This window comes from Artibeus jamaicensis, unplaced genomic scaffold, assembly GCF_021234435.1.
Source record: "Artibeus jamaicensis isolate MK-2021 breed Jamaican fruit bat unplaced genomic scaffold, CSHL_Jam_final contig_729, whole genome shotgun sequence".
Classification (NCBI taxonomy): domain Eukaryota; kingdom Metazoa; phylum Chordata; class Mammalia; order Chiroptera; family Phyllostomidae; genus Artibeus; species Artibeus jamaicensis.
Window position 1 is genome coordinate 7,178,801 of NW_026521939.1, and position 22,360 is coordinate 7,201,160.

The window sequence follows — 22,360 nt, forward strand, 5'->3', positions numbered from 1 at the left end:
TTACCACCTCCGAGAAGCCTTCCCTGCCTGCCCCTTCTAATGTAGCCCATGTCTCTCCATTTCCTAGGTTGATTCCTTAGCTGCCCGAGAGGAGGCTGCCCTCTGCAGAGAGCCTTTCTGGCTCTTTGCCCTCTGTTTTCCAATTGAGTTAACCAATAGGAGGAACACTAGCAACAGCTGGAGGGAGAGCAGAGGAGAAAGCCGTTGGGGATTTATCCTTCCTTGCTCCTTCTCTCCCTCCCTCCCAGTGACCCTCCAGGCCTCCTCCTCTCCGACCTGCCCCTCTCCTCTACTGTCCACAGCTGGGGTGATGACAGCTTTGTGCAACCGCTAATCCATGAGCACCTCAACCCTCTCTGAGTATAAATTCCACTGATTTCCTTCTATGACCCTGACACATAATGGCCCCTTTCCATTTGTCTCTCTTTCGTCATCCTGCTCCTAAATTCCTTTATAGCACACAGTCCCATGTGTAAACATCTTATCTATCATCTGTCTCCCTCCACTGGAAATTTATCACCATGAGGTCAGGGACATTGCTGTTCTTACTTATGGCTCTATCTGGAGCACCTAGAACAAGGCTTGGCATGTGGTAGGGGCTCCAAGAGCATTTGTTAAACAAAGAAGTCAGTGCATTAGCACTGTCCCTGAACTGAAGGGACACCTCAGCCAGCATTGTGCCCTCTGTCTCTGATTTTGGTGGTGGCGGTGGAGGAAGTGTTACCAAAAAGAACCTTTCCAGGGAATCTCTTCAGAGAGGTAACTCACCAAGGAAAGCAGCTATTCTCTCCAGGTTGCAGTGGCCTCACCTATAAGTAAGGAGGTTGGGTTAGCCCAGTGGCTCTCAGCTAGGACCATTGTGCCTCCTCCCCTAAGAGACTTTGGGCAATGTCTGGAGACATTTTTGGTTGTCACACTGGAGAAGCATTGCTACTGGCATCTGGTGGGTAGAGGCCAGGGACGCTACTAAACATCTCACAGTGCATGGGACGGCCCCACAACAGAGTCTGATCCCCAACCAGATGTCAAAAGTACTGAGGCTGCCCAGGCTGGTATGGCTCAGTTAGTTAGAGCATCTTCCCATAACCAAAATGTTGCATGTGCAATTCCTGGTCAGGGAAGGTTGAGGGTTCATCTCCAGTCTGGACATATGGGCATGTGTGACCCCTGGTCTGGACACATATGTCCCCTTGTCTCAGTGCAGATCCCTGGGTGTGTACAAAGGCAACATTGATGCTTCTGTTGCATAGATGTTTCTCTCTCTTTCTCTCCCTTCCTCTCTCACTCTAAAAAAGCAAATGAAAAATGTCCTCAGATGAGGATAAACAAAACAGAAAAGAGTACTGAGGTTGAACAGCCCTGAACTGGGAGACCCCCAAGTCCTACTGCAAACCCGCGATCCTCCCCTGTGCTAAATTTTGTCCTTGTGCCTCTTGCAGGATCTCTGTGCCTGAGACCTGGGCCAAATTCAGTAACGACAACATCAGGCACTCGCAGAACATGCGAGCCAACTCCATCCGGCTGCAGGAGGAGGGCAAGAACCTCCTTGAGACCTTGTCGGATCAGATGTGGAAGCAGTTCACCGACACCAATCTGGCTTTCAATGCCCGCATCTCCGAGGTCACGGATGTGAAGAATAAGCTGCAGATGCAGCTGGCTAAGGTCAGTAAGTGAGATGTGCCTGAGGACCGTCGTCCACTCTGTCACACTCTCACCTTCCTTCTGTGGTCTCAGCAGCATCTGGCCAAGCTGTCCACCCATCTCTGCCACTGAAAAGGCCCCACTCGTTCCACAGTCTACAAGTGTGTCCAAACCAAAGTGGGGCAGGTGCTTTGAGCTTCCCAGGAAGAATTGAACATCTAGGAGTAAATCTTCCTTGTTCACTGGGTGTTGGAGCCTAGAGCTCGCTTGGCTGTCACCATAGCCCCCAAAGGCTGCTTGCTGATGGCCCCCAGGGCCAAGGGAGACCCAGGAACCATGTCTGAGCAGATCATCTCCACTTTCTGAAAATGTGATCTTTTGACCGTCAAAAGCTTCAACAGCCTCAGGACCCTGTGTGGAGGGGTGAGGTGCTTTTTGAATTTGAGGAGCACAAAGGGTGATCTAATTCCGTCACTATTCCTGCTACTCCCACACTGACATGCCCCTTTCACTCTCCCTTATTCCAGTGGGTCATGCTGTTTCACTCCTCTGGGAAAGTCTCCTCTGCATGAAATTTACCCTCCCTGCTCAATGTAAATTTAGAGAGCCTGTTGGATGCCAGAGCATCACTCCTGGTTCAGCCTTGTATCCCCACCACTTGGTATGCTGCCTGGCACAAAGTAGACACTCCTGCAATCTTTGTGCGGTGAATGAAAAGAATCCCAATGAGGAGTTTTGAGCTGATGTTGAATGATGCATGAATGAGGAAATGCTCTTAATTTCAAGCATCTTTTTTCTTTTTGTAGGGGAGTATCATTTTTATATTGCAGTAGGATATACATAAAAGTTACCATTGTCTTAGTCCCTTGGGTTGCCATAAAAAAAGTCCCACAGACTGGGTGTCTTGTAAACAACAGAAATTTATTTCTCACAGTTCTGGAGGCTGAGAAGTTCAGGATCAAGGCACCAGCCAATTTGGTGTCTGGTGAAAACCTGCTTCTTGATCACAGACTTGTCTTCTCCCCGAGGAAGGGGGCCCTGAGAGGTCTCTTTTATAAGGAGATTAATCCCATTCATAATCTATGGATGCCATAATCACCCCTCAATGACCCCACCTCCTAGTACTTTCCCAATGGGGATTTTGTCTCCCCGTGTGAGTTTGGGGACACGCAAACCTTTAGTTCATAGCTACTGAGCTATGAGAGTACTCACTGTTCAGTGGTCTCAAGTACCTTCACATTGTTGTGCAGCCATAGCTGCCATCCATCTCTGCCACTTTTTTTCATCTTCCCCAACCGAAAGAACTCTGCACTTCAACTTATACCTTTTAAACAATAACCCCCATTTCTCCTTCCCCAGCCCTGGGCAGCCAACATTCTACTTTCTGTGTCTATGACTGCCCTATGTACTTAACTGAAGTAGTCATACAATATTTGTCTTTTTGTGATTGACTTTTTTCACTTAGTGAGATGTATTCCAGTTTCATCCACGTTGTATCCTGTGTCAGCATTTCCTTCTCGAAAGGCTGAATAGTAGTCCATTTAATGTATAGACCACATTTTGTGTGTTTATTCACCCACTGATGGACACTTGGATTGCTCCCACCTTTTGGCTGTTGTTCAAGTGTCTTCATTTAAAGAGCATTTCATTTGGTAGATCAAATTCATTGTATTGTCAGTTTACGGCATGAAGTCTGAGGCCTGGGCATGACTTGGGAAGGCTCCTCTGGTGGGTCTTGGTGGCTCACCTGTGGAACAGAGAGTAAGAATTCCTACCCGATGCCAGTATTGTGAGGATTAATGAGTGGATCTCTATGCACATAATAAACACTTAATGAAAAGGTAACAAGTATCGATACTATTATCAATGGAAAGAAAATGGATCTTTTGGGTGGAGCTGGGGAGCAAAACCTTTTCTCTTACCAAATTTCTCTGGAGAAGTTTTGAATTATCACTAACAGCCTAATCACTGCTGATCAGAGAGTTTTTGCAACCATGTGTATTTTAATCGATAGGCATTATATAGCCCTGGCCAGGTAGGCCAGCTGGCTAAAGCATCATCCCAATATGTCAAAGTTGTGGGTTCAATCCCTGGTCAGGGCACATGCCTAGCTTGTGGATTCCATCCCCGGTTGGGATGCATATGTGAGGCAACTCATCAGTGTTTTTCTCTCTCATATCAATGTTTCTCTCTCTCCTACCCCATACCCTTCCTCTCTCTCTCAAAAAAGCAATGGGAAAATGTTCTCATGTGAAGGTAAAAAAAAAAGTAGGAGTTGATGTAATGAAGATAAATATATAGCAACCATTTTTCCTTTCAACACTTTGCTTCAGCTGGAGGATTTGAAATGCTCCCTTTAAACTTATAACTTAATTATTGAGCTTGGCCTGATTTTCCTTGACAAGAGGCATTTCTGGAAATTCTAGGTCCCCATCCTCACTTGTGCTGCAAAGCAATTACATTATTGCCTAAAGTGCTCATGGGCACCCACTTTGAAAGGCCAGGTCTACATGGCATTTCATGCAGGTATCATTGAAACCCCCAGTGGTTTGGGGATTTGTAGGCAGACTTCATTACTCACCATGATCTTGGGTTTATTCACCAAGGCCACACCCCAAACCTTATAACTTGTCCTGGGTCCTTGTCCTTTGTCCTTGCGTTTTGGGGATTTGGGGTACTCTTGGTCATATTGACCCCTTTTAGAAGAGAGGCTGGTGACTCCTGTGGGCTGAAACAATTGATAACCATCACGTGGGAGGCTGCCTTTGAGAAGTGATCTGTCTTGAAAGCCAGGGTCCTGAGGAATTTCCAGATAAGCTTAAGTCCCCACCTGCTTTCAGTTACGCAGCTGAACATGCCTTTTAGGGAGAGGACTTTAAGTGGGGGAAAGAGGAGAAGGCTTATGGGAAGGAGGTATGGGGGCAGGGGCACTGCGGTAGAACAGCCCTTATTCTAAAGTTGTAGGGAAATGATAGCAGGTGTGTTATGTGGACACAGCATTAACATCATTGAATCACACGGTGAGAAAGTTATTCTTTCTTCAATCCTTGTGATGATCTCAAGAGGAAGGTCTTGATCAGATGCTAGAATGCCTCCCTCGCCTCTTTAAGACTAGCTGATCTCCCTTTTAAACAGCGAGTGTGGGCCTCAGGCTAAGAACTTTGGGCAGGCAACAGTACTCAGCCAGAGCTGAAGCAGCTTGGTTTTACTTTCATCTTGTTTCATGCATTTTTATGGTCATTTCCAGTTACGGCAAATGATGCTGATTTTCCACTGATGATTGTGATATCAGGTTTTATTTGTTTAAAAATCAGGCTTTTTGAATGAATTGAGTTGAAGAAAAGATTGTTAATCATGTTGCAAGTAGTATGAGGGGTTATGGCAAAAATGGCAAGGCTGGTTGGCGAGAGCCTGACACTTAGAAAACAGCAGCGTGCATCTGTGTGCCTAACTATTATTGTGTGTGCAGTAATCACGAGTATCAAAATGCATCAAAATGCAGGTTTTGACCAAGTGGGGCTGGGCTTGAGAACCTGCATTTTGAACTGGGTGGTAGGAAGTAGCCAGAGTGACGGTTGTAGAGTGGTTCGGCTTTGCCAAACATCTGGATAAGCAGCTGTCTCCCTCCATTCTCTCCCTCCTTCTTTCTTCCTCTCTTCTAGACTCAGACTATTAGGAGAATCAAATCCTTCCACAAGGCAAGCCTGGGTCATCTAATTCTAATCAGATTTTCTCTAATTGCATTTTGTTTCCAAATTCCAGGCCAAGCCCAGTCATTTCTCAGGCTCGGATGGGATCAGACCGGCTTACCCCATCACAAAGCTAGTGCCCAATTTGTGCAGATGCAGCGCCCCTCTGGGGTTCCTGCCCCACCCCCTGCAATGCATGCCCTTCAGTCAAATCTCATTTTCCCATCCGACTGTTAATGTAGCCGGAGCAAATGACATTATTAGCTGGGGGATCCAGATAAGCCAGAGGCACAGCCTTGATCAGGTTGTCAGAGTAGCAGATTAGCTGGATTTCTCTGCTTCCTCTTGACAGCTCACCCCACACGTGCTGTAGGCTTTCGGCAGCAGACAGGAGGAGCCAGCTTGCACCCTCCCGCCTGCTCCACTTGGAGCTCTCTCATCTCAGATGGTGGCTATGACTTCCAGGTGCTTCCAGGGGATCCCAGGGGCCTCAGCTTCCAGGTGCCCAATCCCAAACCTTGGAGTCTGCTTCTCTACTTCCCACCCCACATCCACTCCACCAGCAAATATGATTGGTCCTATTCTCAGGATGTCACCCCTTCTCACTCCCTCCTCTGTGTCCCCCTTCCCCGGGGCCTCCGTCACCTCTTCCCCTTTTGCAGTGGTCTCTGTTTGCCCTGTGTGCTTTTGATGTTGCCAACTGATTCGCTGGCAATTAGTTAAGAGGGCATTTTCCCTTGAGTAGGCCAACTGGATTTACAGAGAAAAAAGTTCAATTACTTTAGATTCTTCAGAAAACCTTGAGAGTTTAGAAGGAGAGTGCAGGCAACAGACTCTCTCTGGGTAATGCCTGCCCATGCCTGCAGGTCACCATCTTCACTGTGGTCAGGCCAGCCTGCACCACTCACCCTGGCAACTGTAGTACTTCACAAAGTGCACGGTGCACAGTGAATTCCAAGTGAATGCTGACAGATGGTTAAATCCAGGGATGAACGTGAGTAGTCCACGTATCTTTTGGTTCCTCACTTTTTTCTCTCAACAGCTTTATTTCTACTTGATACGTACATAGGTACACATATTTCAAGTGTACAGTTTGAGGAGTTCTTTTTTGCCATGAGGTCAGCACTTCAATCAAGGTAGTAAACAAATGAAAGGTTTCCTCATGCCCCTTTGTTATCTGTCACTGCTGTCCCCCATCCCCAACCCCACAGAGCCCCTGACCTGCTCTCACTGTAGGTTAGTTTGCATTTCCTAGAATTTTATGTAAAGGGAGAAATATCCTATGCACTCTTCTTTAATTTGGCGTCTTTCACTCAGCATAATTGAGATTCCTAGTTTATCCTTTCTCATTATAGATATACCCTAGTGTATATGGTGTCCATATACCACCATTTGTTTATCCATTCACCTGCTGGTGGACATTAGGGTTGTTTTCATCTTGGGGCTGCTATAAACATTTGTGTGCAGATTTTCAGAATCTCTTGAAAAATTGGTAGCTCTAGCACCTCTGAGCCTACTTTTCTCCAGAGGAGCAATGGGAAGAAGTTGAGAGGCCACTGCATCTCTTTGGTCGGGGCCTGGGCTCTAATTTGCCTCAGTCGCCACTACGTCCATCATGGCTCCCTTCACTCATCCACAGCATCCTCCAGCTTCCAGCAGGCTTGTGCATGGGCACGGTCTGCTCTGTGCACCACAGGCGGTGCAGGAAAGCTGATGTGTAGCAGTGGCCAGGCAAGGAAAGAGTTTAACACAACACAGAGGGGCTATGAGTTTTAACTTTGAAAGGCTTTGCTCTTATACTGAAGTTTTTTGGGGGGTTTTGAGTTCCAAGTGGTCATTAACACCAGCAGAACCACCCCTTCCCTGGGAAGCAATGACAGGGCAGGATGGCGGTGGCTAAGGGGTGAGGGCCGGCAGCCGGCCAGTGATCCAGGACCCCAGGGCCTGCCGCCTGCCCTGCTGTTTGTCCTAGGAGGTCTGGAACCGTTGTGGAGTGGGAAATGCTTTTGTGCTTTGCGAGCAGCCGGATCCCTTCCAGCACGGGTGCTGCAGCCAAGCTACTGACTGGCTCATTTCTGAAAGTGGCTCAGACCAGGGGAAGAGGAACTCTGTGCCCCCCCGGGGCAGTCTGGGAGGAGGGCTGGGGTCAGGCCTTAAATATCACTGCGTCTGGGTGAGTAAGGTCTCTTCATACATTTTCCTTCTGAGAGCGTCCAGGAGCAAGAGGGATTGATCCAGTTTCTCAGTAATTCCTCCCTTTCATCTGAGATTAACGTTTCTAATGGCAAGGTGTCAAGCCCTCAGGCAGTTTCTGAACCTTTCAAAGACATCAGAACCTAGTTAGAATTAACTTTTTCTCCATTTTCTCTATTGTTATGGGACTCTCTCTTAAAGGCAAGGGTTACTAGCTTTCTACTTGCATATAAACATTCCATCTCTCATACATTTGTCAAAGGCTGAAAAGGAGTTGATTTGAAAAAAAATATGAAATAAGTGTATAGGTACTGTGTAGTGGATTTGGCACCTTGATTCTCAGGAAAAGCCACAGGGCCACATATGGTAGGTCTCTTAGCCTGATGCTCATCTGAGCACCAAGAGGAATCAAAGCCTCTCCAGTGATGACACATGAGCTCAGCTGTCATCACTGTGCCCGGGAGGTGTGTGCCTGGGACACTGTGCATGAGGGGTCCATGAGAGAGCAGAGGGGTGCAACACCAGTATCTGTCCACAGTGACACTGTGCCAAGTGGGAGAGGAGCTGTTGGAATCAGAGAAATAGAGCCAAAGTCCAGAGCTGGGAAGGTAGCCAACAAATGCAGTAGTTTGGATGAACCAGACAGGAGCGGGTGGGGAGGATGAGCAAGGGCTAGCATGGCATAGGTGGGGTTGGGAGAGGGCAGCACAAATGAGGCTGTTTGAGCTCATTTTGTAAATGCCATTGATGCTCAAGGAAGCTATTATTTCCTCTTCCCACTGCACTCTTGAGTTGGTATTAGCCAATCATATGCTTTGACTGGACTCCCTGGGTGGGGCAATCATTGGCATTGGTTACTACAGAGACAAGAAGAATGTGAGATGCAGCCTGAATGAGGCAGAGGGTTGCCTGGGCATCTCCTGGGTATGTCTCAGCAGTCTCTTGATGTCTTCCAAGTGATGACTTGTCCACTTTTGAGTGCTTGGCTGCTCACCTGCTTGGGACCTGCTGCCCAGCCTTGCCGATACTTCCTACTTCTACATGTGCTTGCAGAATTGTGGTCCAGATTCCCCTTCCATCTTGACATTCTCTATCCTTTATACATGAGCCCCACAGTGCAGTGCAGATGGATGGGTTCAATTTCAGCTCTAGCACTTCCTGGCTACCAGGCCAAGGTCATTTTGCCCCAACTCTGTGCCTCATTCCCCCCTCTTTCAAATTGGAACAATAATGGTAGGCAAATATTTATTGGCAGAATAAGGGCAGCAACCATAGTCACCTTGTAAGTGCTCAATGAATATTAGCTCTAAAGACGTTGTAAAAAGCCACGGTTTGATTTATGACCTGCTGAAGGGCAGAAACAAGCAAAGTGACTGAAAGAACACTGTGTCTGCAATCAAAGCACCAGGGTTGAATTTTGGCATAGCTAAGGGATCTGGGGAAAAATATGAATCTCGGTTTCTTAATCTACAAGAAAAGAATACTCCTACCAGCTGTGAGGATTGCATGAGACAGTAAAGCTGAGCAGGTCTGAAGCTTGGCTACACACTGGAATCACCCAGATGCCTGGGTCCTATCTCTCGGGAGTCTGATTTTGTTGGTCAGGGTGTGGCCCAGGTATCCAACCTTCAAACTTCCCAGCCAGGAGAGCCAGGGGTTCAGAGTTCAAACTGGTGGTTCTCCAGCTATGTGGTCCTTGGACCAGCAGCAGTGTCACCTGGGAACTTGGTAGAAATGCAAATTCTCAGGCCCCATCCCAGACCTTCTGAATCAGAAACTCTGGGGCCCAGCTATCTGACCTTTAACCGGTCGTACAGGTGTGCCTCCCAGGTTTTGGCATGAACCAGGTGCTTGTAAATGTCCTCCCTCCCTCCCTGAAGCAGACATTTACCTAGTACATCCTGTGTACCAGACTCTGAGTTAGGTGCTGGGGATGCAGTATGAATGGGACAAGAGTCTCTGCCCTCAGGCAGCTTATGTTCTAGTGATGGAGACTGGTTTTAAAAACTAAGTAGATACATAGTTAAAAATTGTGATGTGTTAAAGTGGAGATTCTCCAAGGCCTGAGAATGGGTCGTCATGAATTTTCACAGACTCACACTAAGAGATAAGGCATCTCTTGTCTAGCACAGAGACCCTACCTGTTTCCAACCCCATGTAGGACTTTCAGGACCCCTGACCCCAGATGGCTTCTCAGCAGCTGAGATTTGTATTGGTCTGGCATTGTCTAGAGGCAGCTCCAGACAGAATCAGCTGTGGGCAGGGCTTGTGCCACACCTGACCTCCAGAGGACTAGTTTTCACCCAGAGTGAATTTACTTTTCAGTGGCATTTGCCAATGCCTGAGACATTTTGGTTGTCACAACCCAGTGGTGGTAGTGAGGAAGGGGGCAATGTGCTACTAACAGGTAATGGGTAGAGGCCAGGGAAGCTGCTAAACAGAAGGCACAAGACAGTCCCCCAAAAAGTGTGGCCCAAAAAGTTGGAGTGCCGAGTTCGGGACAGCCTACTCAAGAGCCTTCCCATCCTGAATTTCAGGTGAGGTCCCCCTGGAGCAATCCTTTCCTCCCTAATTTCTTTGTTTCTGGGCTTGGTTGCACTTGAAAACCTTCCACCATTTGACCAGAAAAAGAATCTCAAGCTGCCTTCTTGCTTCCTGAGCTGGGGAAGCTGCGCTGAGCCAGGCATCTCCTTGGAAACTCCTTGGCTTCATGTAATTTGGAAAACAATAAATTTGCAAGGTTGCACAAGGCATCCAGAAACCAAAAGCCGGCTGGAACTGCTAAATCCATTTTTCCCTTCCACATCAAAAATAATTTCCTGGCGGTAGAGGCTTTCTCTGCTGTCACAAGACAAGACGCAGGCAGATTGTTTTACATGGCAAACAACCCAGCCAAACACATCCCCCCTTCAGAGGCTTTTTTGGGTGGACTTCTATTCCGGCCAGGAATATTAGGGCACTTTTCTGCTGAGCTGAGCTTGGTTTCATCTGAGGCAGACCTGGCAATTGCCTTTCACATCCCAGACATGGTCAGAGACCATTTCCAGTGCAGACCTCACTCTCGCTCCACACTGGGGGCTGGGGTTTGCCCTCAGCCGGTTCCCAACAAGGGCTGAGGTGGATGGTCACAGTGTAGTTTGCCATCCTCTGCAAGTGGAAAGAGAAAGAAGAGATACATTCCTCATAACCACAAAAGACATATTAACTTACTAAATGCAGCCAGAGTTCTAAGTGTTTTTCTTTTGTTAACTCATCTTTCCCTCCTACAACCCTATTAAGAAGGGGTCATGATTAGCCCCATTGTATAGACAAGGAAACCAAGGACAAGCAATTTGCCTCCAGTGTAACCTCCCCCTGCCCCCACTAGTAAACAGCAGAGCCAGGATTTGAATCTAGGTGTCTTGCTTCAGAGTTCATGCTGTCAGTTAACGTGAACACCTCCCCAACGCCTACCAGCACAACCTCATAATGACAATATATAGGTAACATCCAGATCTGTGGCTCTCAAAGAGGACAATTTTCTACCCCAGGGGACATTAGGCAATGTCTAGAGACGTTATTGCTGGGATATTATTAGCATCTATTGTATAGGTCTGGGGATGCGACTAAATCATAATACACAGGACAATGCACAGGACGGCACCCACCACAGAGCATTATCTGGCCCAAATGTCAATAGTGCCAAGGGTGAGAAGCCCTGGTCTCCTGGCATTAGGTTTGATAAGAGAGAGAGAGGAAGGAAGGAAGGAAGGAAGGAAGGAAGGAAGGAAGGAAGGAAGGAAGGAAGGAAGGAAGGAAGGGTAGTAAACAGAAAGATGGATATGTGGATGGGTGGAGAGATGGATGGATGAATAGACAGAAAGTACTGAGGCTGACAAACCCAGATCTATGTGTACTGGCCATTGTGCTAAAAACACAGTACCTAAATCAATCTTCATAGTCACCCTCTGAGGTAGAGAATGTTATTACCTCCATTACACAGATGGAAAAACTGAGGCTGGAAAGGGTCTGTTGATTTGTCAAGGCCACGTGCTCTGCAGTGTGGTGCAGGCTGGAGGCTCCCAAGACTTTCCTCTCGGAGGCTCCTGATTCAGTGGCTGGGCTGGTGGAAATCTGAGCTCTCCTCACCTGCCACCCTCCACCCGTTAGGGTGCTCCCTGCTTTGCCTGTGGTTTATGCTGTGACCTTGTTCCTCCGTGTCTGTCTGCCATGCTTTGGTGTGGGCCCTTCCACTTCTCAGTTCTCATTGGGACAACTGCCTCTTTCCCCTCTGTCCATTCTCCAAATGATAGAGAGAAAGATCTGCCTCAAAATACAAACCCAACTATTCCCCTTCTGCCTTAAAACTTTAATGTGCCGATGATTACCATTTTCAATCTGTTAAAATGCAGATTTGGTTGGTAGGTCTAGCTGGAGTGGGGCCTGAGATTCTGCATTTCTAACAAGAGCTCAGAGTCCTGCAATATTGGTCCATGGGCCACGCTTTGAGTACCAAGGTGCAGCCTTGTATGAAATGGGATGCTTACAGAGAATAGGGTTTCCTCTGTGATGGGCGACAGTAGGGCTCTGAAGCTACTGGCCCCAGGGCCAAATGGCACACCCTACCTGTTTGGTAAATAAAGTAATATTTGAACACAGATAGCCACCCCCCCCAATATATTTATGTATTGTCTGTGGCTGCTTTTGCACTACATTGGTCAAGGTGAATAATCGTGAGACCACATGGCTCAGAAAGCCTAAAATATTTACCACCCAGACCTCTACAGAAAATTGTGTTCACTGTGTAGCACAGTTTCACGATTCTCTGGAAAGCTGTATATTTGGACTCCAGCCATCTGCAGAGGGTTGACTTGAAGACACACACACACACACACACACACCCGGTCTCAGGCTGATCTCCGAGGATGTGGCTCCGGGCGTGCATGGGAGACAGATGGTGGAGTACAGCAGGTACAGAGCACTTAACCCCATCCGGGAGCACTTCCCACACCCCAACCAGAGAGGAAGCACAGGCTATGAGTCCCCATTTCCTGGATAAGGAACCTGGGATGCTGCGCAGCCTGAGACTCTGAGTGGGGTTGTGAGCTGCACAGCTGGTTTGTGTTAGGGTTTGGATGGGAACCCTGGTCTCCTGACTTCCTGCCCAGGGCTTCTACCTCCAAGGCACCCTGTGTGGAGGCTCCTGGGGCTGGGAATCTGCTGGAGGGGCATCGGTTAACAAAAAGAACTTTGGTTGCGGGGGAAGAGGTGGCTGTCATACAGAGGATGTTCCTCCTCCATTGTACATGTGACTCCTGCCTTGACCCCTTACACCCAGATACATGGGTTGTTGGAGATTAAGCCCAAGTCCTGGACTGGAAGGCCGAAGGAATTTGTCTTGCCTGCAAAGATGAATTCCGTTAAATGAATCTGAGTTTCCCGTTGTCTTATTGAAAAAAAAACAACAAAAAACCAACCAATGATCCCAAAGGAAAAAATCTCCTAACAGAAAAAGCATTACAGGATTGGGGTTGGCGTAGGATGCAGGATGGTCTCCCTGGCGTATGTCAAACACTAGACTGAGCACTTTACACACATTATCTCTCATTCAACTCTCACAGCAACCTTGTGGGTGAGTTATTATGATTATGCCAGTTTTACAGACAAGAGACCAAGTGCCCCATGCAATGCTGCACTCGGAGAAGGGCTACTGAGTGAAGAAGCTCAGTAGATGTTGAGTTCGCCATTGCACGGGGCACAGAGAAGTTAAGAGTCCTGTTTAAGGTCACTCAACAGAGAAGAGCAGGAGCTGGAATTTGAACCTAGAGCTCTGTGACTATAGAGGGGCTCAGTCAGCTGAAGTGAACTGCTCCCTTCCCCACCCACCCATGCACAGCAAGTGGAAGGCTTAGGACTCCCTGCCTGAGTCTTGCAGCCTTGACTGACAGGCGGAGTGCAGCAGGCAGAGCACAGAGATAAAAAGGCCTGGGAAGCCAAGTGAGGTGGGAATTCCACTCCCACCACCTCCTCCCCAACCCAGTTCCTGCGGGAGGCTGCGGAGACTCCTCCCATGGGGTGACCCCCTGGGCCAATCCCCCAGTGGCCCCGCCCAGCCAGTCTAGTGAGCCAGGCTGAGCCCTGAGCCAAGGATTCTCTTTTCCCTTAGTTTTCTGGTTTTGTGGGAACAGAAAGGTTAATGCCCTGGGGGAACAGGGAGAGGGGGGTACTTTTGGGGCTCAGGGCAGCCATTTAGAACTCAGGGAGAGAGGGAGGAAGGATGGAAGGAGAACTCTAACTGGTCAAGGGAAGGAGCATGTGACTTTCTTGTGGCACTTCCCAGGGCGTGTTTGTGGGAGAAACATGCGCCGCACCACTGCTCTGTGTGTGCCTGCAAAGGAGCGCCTGCCTCTCTCCAGCTGGTCCCAGCAGCGAAGGGCTTTGTGCACTCACTAAGGTTTCCCAGAGCTCCTTCTCAGGCCCAGGGCTGATCACCCAATCTCCACTCTGTGGGGTAGGAGTAATGACTATGATCCCCATTTTACTGTTTTGCTGAAAATGCCCAGGCAGCTTCAGACACTTGCTAAGGTGACCCAGCTTGGATGTGCTGGATCTGGGATTTGGACAGATCCAGGCAGTCTAACATCAACATCCGCACTTTTGTTTTAACCAAGCACCCAGGAAACAAGGGTTCACTGAACACTCAGTGTTTGGTCAATTAAAAATTACAGTCCCCAGTGGCCCTGGGTGAACACACCCTCCAGTTTGTACCCAAGAGTAAATGTGCTGGGCTACGTGGGTCACCCTTTTGGACTCGGGGCTGTTCTCTCAGAGAAGGAACGGACATCAGGGAATGTGAGGTCCAGGAACCAAGCTGACCTGGAGCTCAGAGCCTGGCAGGCCAGGTTGGCACTTAGAGCCTGTGTTTGCACCAAGCAGATCCTTAGCTTCCTACTGAGCATGAAAGTCAAGGCTGCTCTGTCTTCAGACCCTGCCCACGGTCAGCCCACTCTTTCTGGCTTCTGGCCCTTGGGGGTTGCATTCATCAAATTCTGGAGCCTGAGTCACCACACCTGGGGCTTCTGGAGATAACTGGCTGGCAGGACTGGGTTGGGTGGCAGGGGCTGCCCCCAGGACAGTGTGTGTATGGCTTTTTTTCCCCCTTCTAATGAAGAGGGCCCTGGCTGTGAGTGACAGAGGCTGGATAAGAGGTGAGCAGGGGTGTCCAACCCACAGCCTACAGGCTGCATGTGGCCCAGCATGGCTAATGTGGCCCAACACAGAACTGTAAATTTACTTAAAACATTATGAGATTTTTTTGTGATTATGTGACACAATGTATTTAGTGTGTGACCCCAAACAACTACTCTTCTTCCAGTGTGGCCCAGAGATGCCAAAAGGTTGGACACCCCTGTGTTACAGGGAACATTTTTGGCAGAGTACACACCTACCTGGGCAGATCTGCCTTGGCTGTGAGTCATTGACTGGTTCTAAAGCAGCCAACTCCAGAAAACCCCTACTGTTCTGGAAAATCCATAGGCAGGCCTGCTCAAGAAATGCCACTGGGGTACAGGGGGTGGCGTCACAGAGAACAAAGCAGCAGTTGGTTCCAGCTCCCCCCACACCACCTGATGTTGCCCTAAGGAGGAGATGGGAAGCCAGGGACTTCATGGTGATCTTCTCACCTGCTGCATCTAAGTCTCTGGGAGACACAATGTGTTCTGGGGTTTCCCAAATTCAGTCACTCCTGGGTCACTCCTAGTCTCCACCCCATTCAGAAGCCCATTTCTAGTTGTGCTATGTCCATGTGCCACCTGGACTGTTATTTACTTCATATTTCTGCTTAAATAAAATCACTTAAAATATTTATCCAAAATGTATTTATATCCCTTCTGTCAATGGAAAACCAACAGCACTTGTCCTAGACAGAACGATACATAATACGAAAGCAAACTTGTTAGACTGCGGCTGGATCCTGTGGTCTGCAGAAACCTCTTGTTCCATATTCCAAAGTTCTTTGTGGACCCAGGGTGAGGAGCAGGTGTTGGAGAGGCAGTGCCCAGGGCTGGCGCCACGCTGGAATTCCATCTGGAAGTGTTCAGCAGGTTTGAAAATACTTGACACACTCAGCTCCCCAGGAGCTCCCATGCATGGCGTTGCTGTGTCCCTGTCCCTTCGCTGTGCTCACACGGGAGTTCCTGGAGAACCGAAGTGAACATGTATCGGATACCTCATTTGTGGCCACGTCCCCCAACAATGTCCTGCATACTGAAGGTGTCCAACACATACTTTTAACAGAAGATGAAAGGACTTGAACTTCCATGATGCTAAAGAAAGTACTGTCCAAACTGTGGGAAGCACTCGTCAGTGGAGAATAAATGTTTGTTGCATAAAGGTGCAAATGAATGCACTTACACTAGAATGTAAGCTCCACAGGGCAGAAATCTGTCCTGTTCTCTGCTGTGTCCACTGCCTAGAGTAGTGCTGGGCACTGAACAGGTGCTCAGTGAGTCCATGAGAGAATCAGTGAATCTATAAATTAATGAATGCGTGGATGAAGGAATGACTGAGCCCAGGATGACTGTCACTTTCTTCCCTAGGCTCAAGAGACAGGCCTTTTCTAAAGTTAGTTGCAGACCCTGGTAAGGTTGGCCAAGTCTTGAGCTGGAAACCAGGGTGTGGAGAGAGCAAACAAAAGAAACCAAGATAAGGCAGCCTCAGGGCACTGGCTGCAGATCTGAAGGTTCCCCAACAGCAGCCCTTACTGGCAGCTGCCTTCAATGGGCTTGGGCTGGTGCAGGGCTGAGGCAGGACTGATGGGAACTGGGAACAGCAGGCAGCTAAACAGGCTAACCAGTGATGTCTCCCTCCCACCACCTCAGCATTAGCGCTCCCCCACCCCAACTAGGGGCATCTAGATGATAGAGTGAGGGGCTGTTTCCCACGTTGGGCCGTGGGGTCCCAAGATACATTTTTCATTTACAGAAGGCTCGATTTTCTTCTGTATTAGGCTGGGTGCTGCTTTCTGAGCCTTGCCTGTCTTTGACATGCTCTCCTTCCAAAGGGCAGATTTCTGAAGAAATTCTCCAGGGCTTCTAAGAGAGGTGTTCCCCACTGGAGTGTTTACATGCCAGCTCATGTGCTCGACCAGAATGTTCTTATAGAATAGCATACTGTTTAACCTGAGAGTGGGCAGCATCACTCTGGCTCTGCGTGACTCACTGAGGACCTGGTGAGAAGGTTGGCCTTCTCCCTCAGGGGACTGTGAAGGCAGCAGAGCAGGCTTCCTGCCCTCCCATAAATCTGCCACCCATGTCTCAACCTGGTAGGAAATGGGCATCCTTTTGTCCTTTTGACTCAGCTTTTTTCTTAAGGTAATAGGAAAACCAGGACTTAATTTCTTTGGAAAAAAGTCTTTTAAGCAATTTCTTGGTGCCCATGGAATATAAGTGCAACCCAGCTAAAATAGTCATCCTAGTACCTATTATGATTTGTGAATATTTCATAGCTTGTGAAAAAGGGAAATACAACATGATTGGAAAAGCCATTGAAGTGGGGGGACTGAGTCTTATACTTGAGTCCCCACCCCATTCAGGAGCACTGGCATATTCATGAGTAAGCAGTTTTCTGATATCAAAATCTGAGAGACAGGGCCATAGCAATTTTAGGCCACACAGTTTCCAAACCTGAGCATACATGGAGACCACTGGGGAGCTAGCTAAAAATCTAGAGTTGCAGATCCAACTGTCATTCATTCATTCATTCATTCATTCATTCATTCATATCTATTGAGCTCCTCCCATGAGTAGAGTTGCCAGATTTAGCAAATAAAAATGCAGAATATTCAGTTAAACCTGAATTTCGGGTCACACAGTAGTCGGGACATGTACAAAAAAGTGCTTTGTCACTGATTCGAAACTCACATTTAACTAGGCATCTTGTACTTTACCTGGCAGCCCTCCGTCTGCACCTAACACTCCCTGGAGCTCAGAATACAGCATGTGTGAAACAAAGCAAAGCCCCTGACTTCTTGGAGCTTAAGGCCAGTGAGGGTGATAGGCAAGTGAACAGCTGAGGGAAGGATGTTGGGGGCTGTGGCAGGAGCCACTCCTAAGCTCGTCGGGAACAGAGCACATGTAACCTCACCATTGGGCCCTGCCAAGTCTGGGAGGGGTATTGGCACAGCCACCACCCCCTGCCGAAGAGCCTTCTCCTAGCAGAGGAGCATGGACATTAGAGCCGCTCACAGATCCAGGGATGCTGGTGATGGTGGGAGGAGAGGGGGTGTTCTGGTCATAGCAAGTTGGTATCCAGGGAGCATACTCCGTTCTGGCAAGTGTAAGGTCAGGTTCCTGCTGGTACTGACTGTGCTGCCTTCTCTATTCATCCTCTCATTCTTTTATTTTGAAAAAAATTAAAACACAGAAGTCTAGCGACTCTGTACCCCACATGAATATCCACATGTACCCAACGTGAATATCAACATTTTGCCAATCTTTTTTTGTGATTAACCATTTTCTGATTTTAGTTTTATTTTCTATTAAGGTATAACAATCTTAAAATAAAGTGTGAGAAAATCCTGATGAATTTCAATCCTGGTTTTTTTTTTTTTAATTTGTTTTCTGCCTCTGTATGCACCTGTGAAACCTCCACCTACATCAAGATACAGAATGTTTCCAGGCCCCAGCTGGTTCCCTCCTGTTCATTCCTGGGAAATGCACTGTGGTCATTTGTAGGGCACCAGGGGTATTATGTTGAAAAAATATTTCTATAGTTAAATAGAAAACTTTGAATCTTCCCCCCATCCTGCTCCCTTTCATTTCTTCTTTTATTTTTTCTTTTTAGTTTATTTACTGACCTAGTTATTAGGAAGCTAAACTCTGGATTGTAAAATGATATAGAACAACCTCGATTAATTCGGATTAAAGTGGTTGTAGAAATTAGCTATTATTTTTGGGTTATCCACGCTAATCTGAAAAGCCCCCTTTTCAGACTGGCTGACTCCAGTGGATATTGGAGATAGCAAACAAAGCCAACCTCAATGCTGCCCCTCCCCTGCATTCACAGCGGCCTGGGTAAGGAGAGGGGCTGAAGCTACTTTCCCAAGATTGTCTTAGGAAGAGCGAGGTCCCTGCCCCCTCAGGTTGGGGAAGGAATCATTTAAGCACCCAAATGGATGCTGAACGAGCTGACCCCGTGCCCCTCCATGCCACCCGACATGTCCCCCGCAGACGCTGCAGGAGATCTTTCAGGTGGAGAACACCATCCTGCTGCTGGAAAGGTCCATCATGGCAAAGGAGTGCCCTCTGAAGGTGGCGCAGACGCGGCTGGAGTGCAGGACCCGACGCCCCAATGTGGAGCTGTGCAGGGACATCCCACAGTTCAAGTGAGTGACGGAGGCTCCCCTCGAAGGCAAGCTCCCAGGAAACCCCGGTCTGGAAAAGGGACTCTCCACCAATCAGGACGTCTAGTCTCACAACTCAACAGGGCACTGGGTGGGGATCTGGAGTTGGGAGGGGCCCCTAGATAACCTCCTATCACAGGGAAGGCCCAACCCTCTGCACTGGAAACTGTCTCACCTGCCTAAACCAGGGATGGTTTTATAGCCCCACTGTGTTCTGGGAACCCCCCACCAGCTTCCCCCTGAAAGCTAGGGAGAGGCACCCTCCCACCCAGAGATGTGGCCTTTGGCCCATGGTTGTTTCACCTTTCTTCTGTCCAGGCTCCCATGAGAGAGGAGCCCAGCGCACACCACTCATTCTCCATGGCTCTTTCTAAAGTTCTCACCTGTGAACCATTGGCATAGCTTCCTGCTTAGCTAAGGAAGAGCTGCTTCTGTTGATAAATGGCCTCTTCACAGCAGAAGGGGTGAAAAGTACAGGCAGGCCCAGAAACAGGGTTTGTGAGTCTGGAGTATGAGCTTGGGAGTGATGATGGCCAGAGAAAGCCAGACGTCACACATGGTGGGTATTTTCCCACAATGCGCTGTGTAACTTGGCTTCTCTGCTCCCTCCATGCTGAGGGGGGCACTGCATTAGTTCTCTATTGCTGTGTAACAAATCCCCCAACTCAGTGGCTTGTCCTCCTCCTGAGCTGAGATGTGAAGATGAGTGCCAAGCTAAAGAGAGGGAGGAAAAATGCTCTGAGAGAAAATGCTGGTGGTTCTGTGGGATGATGTTTGCACAGCCCATTACTGCCTGAGATAATCACTCAGGAAACAAAATCTGGGTGTTGTGTGTTGTGGGGGTAGGCAGAGAAAGTGACTCCTGGCTTTGAACATGAAGGCCTGGCTACCTGCTCCTCAGCCTCCTGCTGCCCTGGAAGATTTTCTCCCCTGGAAGTGGGTGCAGCATGCCCAGGGGCCCACCCTGCTGGGCTGGAAGGGGTCCAGATCCTGGGTGAGGGGTTGGGGGAGAATCTCCTTATCATTTCTCCACCCACTTCATGCTTCTTAGTCTCTGAGGTTGGGTTCCAGCTCCTCCTGGAGCCCATTTGTTCCCCGCCAGGCTGCTAACACAGAACAGGGCTTCAGGGGAGTGGCCAGATGTTGTCCTGGAAGACCTACTGCTTGCTCTTGGACAAGCTCCCTGTCTCTTCATCCACCAGCTGTGTCACCAAGAGGTGTAGATAGGGAGCATGAATGGGGTACATTTGGCTCAGGAGCCCCAGACACTGTGTGTGTATGTGTGTATCTCTGTGTCGGTGTACTATGTGTATGCCTGTGTGTGCTATGTGCATTTTCCTGTGTAAGCATATGTGGTACATGCATGTGCATGAATGTGTGTGCATGGTGTGTTACGGGCTGAGCAGATAATGGAACTCAGGCTGTCTGCCTTCTCCAGCAGCTGAACTGGCCCATCGTGAATTACCTTCATTGCCCCACAGTCCCTCCATCACCACCTCTGAGCCTTCACTTTCCTTGTCTTCCTACAGGTGGCCCCTCTTCTCCTGGCCCTCTCTAATCGCTCAGGTCCCATCCATGCCCAGTCCCCACGATGAATACCCATTTAAATTTGAATTTAAGTTAATTAAAACAAAACAGAATTTTAAATCCAGTTCCCTATTCTCTCTCACACACACACACACACACACACACACACACACACACACACACACACACATTTCAGGTAGTCAGTAGTTAGTGCTGGAGCTACTGCATTGGACGGCACATTTTTGTCACTGCAGAAAGTTCTGTTGGAGAGTGCTTGTCTAGAGATCCCTAGGGAGGGAAGGGTGTCTCGGCTGCCTCTGTCACCTCTCCGGCTCAGGTTTGCCATGGTGCAGCTCACCCTGATGGCAGCTCAGACCCTTCTGGCAGCATGTCGTCCAGTCCTGAGCACAGTGCCATTCCCCCGCAGGTGGGGCCGGTTAGTAGTCACTCCCTATTCTTCTTCCTCCAGCCCTTGGTAACCACTAATTTACTTTCTGTTTCCATTGAATTGCTTATTTTGGATATTTCATGTAAATGGAGTCACAGGATATGACCTTTCACTGAGCATAATGTCTTCAAGGTCCATCCATGTTGTCATATGTATTGTACATACTTCATCCCTTTTTGTGGCTGAATCATATTCCATTGTACACGGACAGACTAACTTTTTATTCATTCATCTGTTGATGGACATTTGGGTTGTTTCCACCTTTTGACACTTGATTAGTGCTGCTATGAACATTTATGTATAAGTATTTGTTTGAGTGTCTGTTCTCACTTCTCGTGGGGAGATACCAAGGAGTGGAATTGCTGGGTCATGGTAAGTCTACATTTAACTTAGTGAGCAGTAGCCAGATTGTTTTCCTAAATGTCCTGTCTGTCTCTCCCTCTCTGCTCATCACCCTTGGTAGCTCTGTCGTGCATTTACTCCCCTGCCTGTCTACCCCTGATGGCTGAGCCTTGCCCATCTGGTTTACCACAGTCTCCCAGCACCTGGTGCAGTTCCTGGCACATAGTAGGTATGCCTGTGTTGAACAACTGAGTGAACAGTGTTTTATTCTCTGCTCTTGCCCCAGGCTCGTGAATGAGGTGTGCACCATCGACGACACCCTGCAGACCCTCAAGCTGAGGCTGCGGGAGGCACAGGACACACTGCAGCTGCTGGTAATGACCAAGTGCCGGCTGGAGCACGACCTGGCTATCAAGGCCAACACCCTGTGCATCGACAAGGAGAAGTGCATGAGCATGCGCAAGACCTTCCCAAGCACTCCCCGCCTGGTGGGCTACACGTGAGCTGGAGCTACCAACCCTCAGTCCCTGCTCTGCACCGGTTCCTTACCCAGTATAAAATTTGAAAAGGCAGACAAACAAAATAAAAGAAAGTGTTGTTTTCTCTCTTTCCTTTTATTATGGAAAAAATATATATTCAAAATAAATGTGCCCAAACCAAAGATCCTGTTGCTCATTTCTTGCTGTAGGACCAGCCTTCTGGTAGATCCTGGAGGAGACAGACCATGACCCCTCAGTAGGAGAATTGTGGTTGTCAGCATCCCCAGGAATAGGTCTCATTTTGTAAATCCTGCTTGTCCATTTAGGAGCACAGTATAGACAGACTGTGGTGTTCAGAAATTGGACACTGGAGCTGAGAGTCTAAAGCCTACTCGTCACTTAGGAACAGTGGGTCTTGAACAAGCTTCCAACCTAAGCATTGTCATCTATACTATGGTGTTTTAGAGATTGATATGGGAGAAGGAGGCAAAAATCAGTTCTGTAGATGGAGAAGGAGGAAGCATATAAGGGTTAAAAGAAAGCTCTATGAACAAGTGACATTGCTTCAAAAAGTTAAATGTAGCCGTGGCTGGTGTGGCTTACTGGATTGAGCACTGGTCTGTGAACTAGAAGGTGACCAGTTCGATTCCTGATCAGGGCA

At 48.4% G+C, this 22,360-nt stretch overlaps 1 protein-coding gene across 1 annotated transcript in view; it reads left to right on the forward strand.

The window, feature by feature from the left end:
- Positions 1–21,723, forward strand: part of TEKT5 (tektin 5) — a 33,057-nt gene extending 11,334 nt beyond the window's left edge. Inside the window, exons 5-7 of the mRNA XM_037151194.2 lie at positions 1,440–1,662; positions 18,731–18,885; positions 21,507–21,723. Of these exons, the coding sequence (XP_037007089.2) occupies positions 1,440–1,662; positions 18,731–18,885; positions 21,507–21,723 (595 nt within the window). The remainder of the gene's footprint in view (positions 1–1,439; positions 1,663–18,730; positions 18,886–21,506) is intronic.
- Positions 21,724–22,360: the final 637 nt, after the last annotated feature.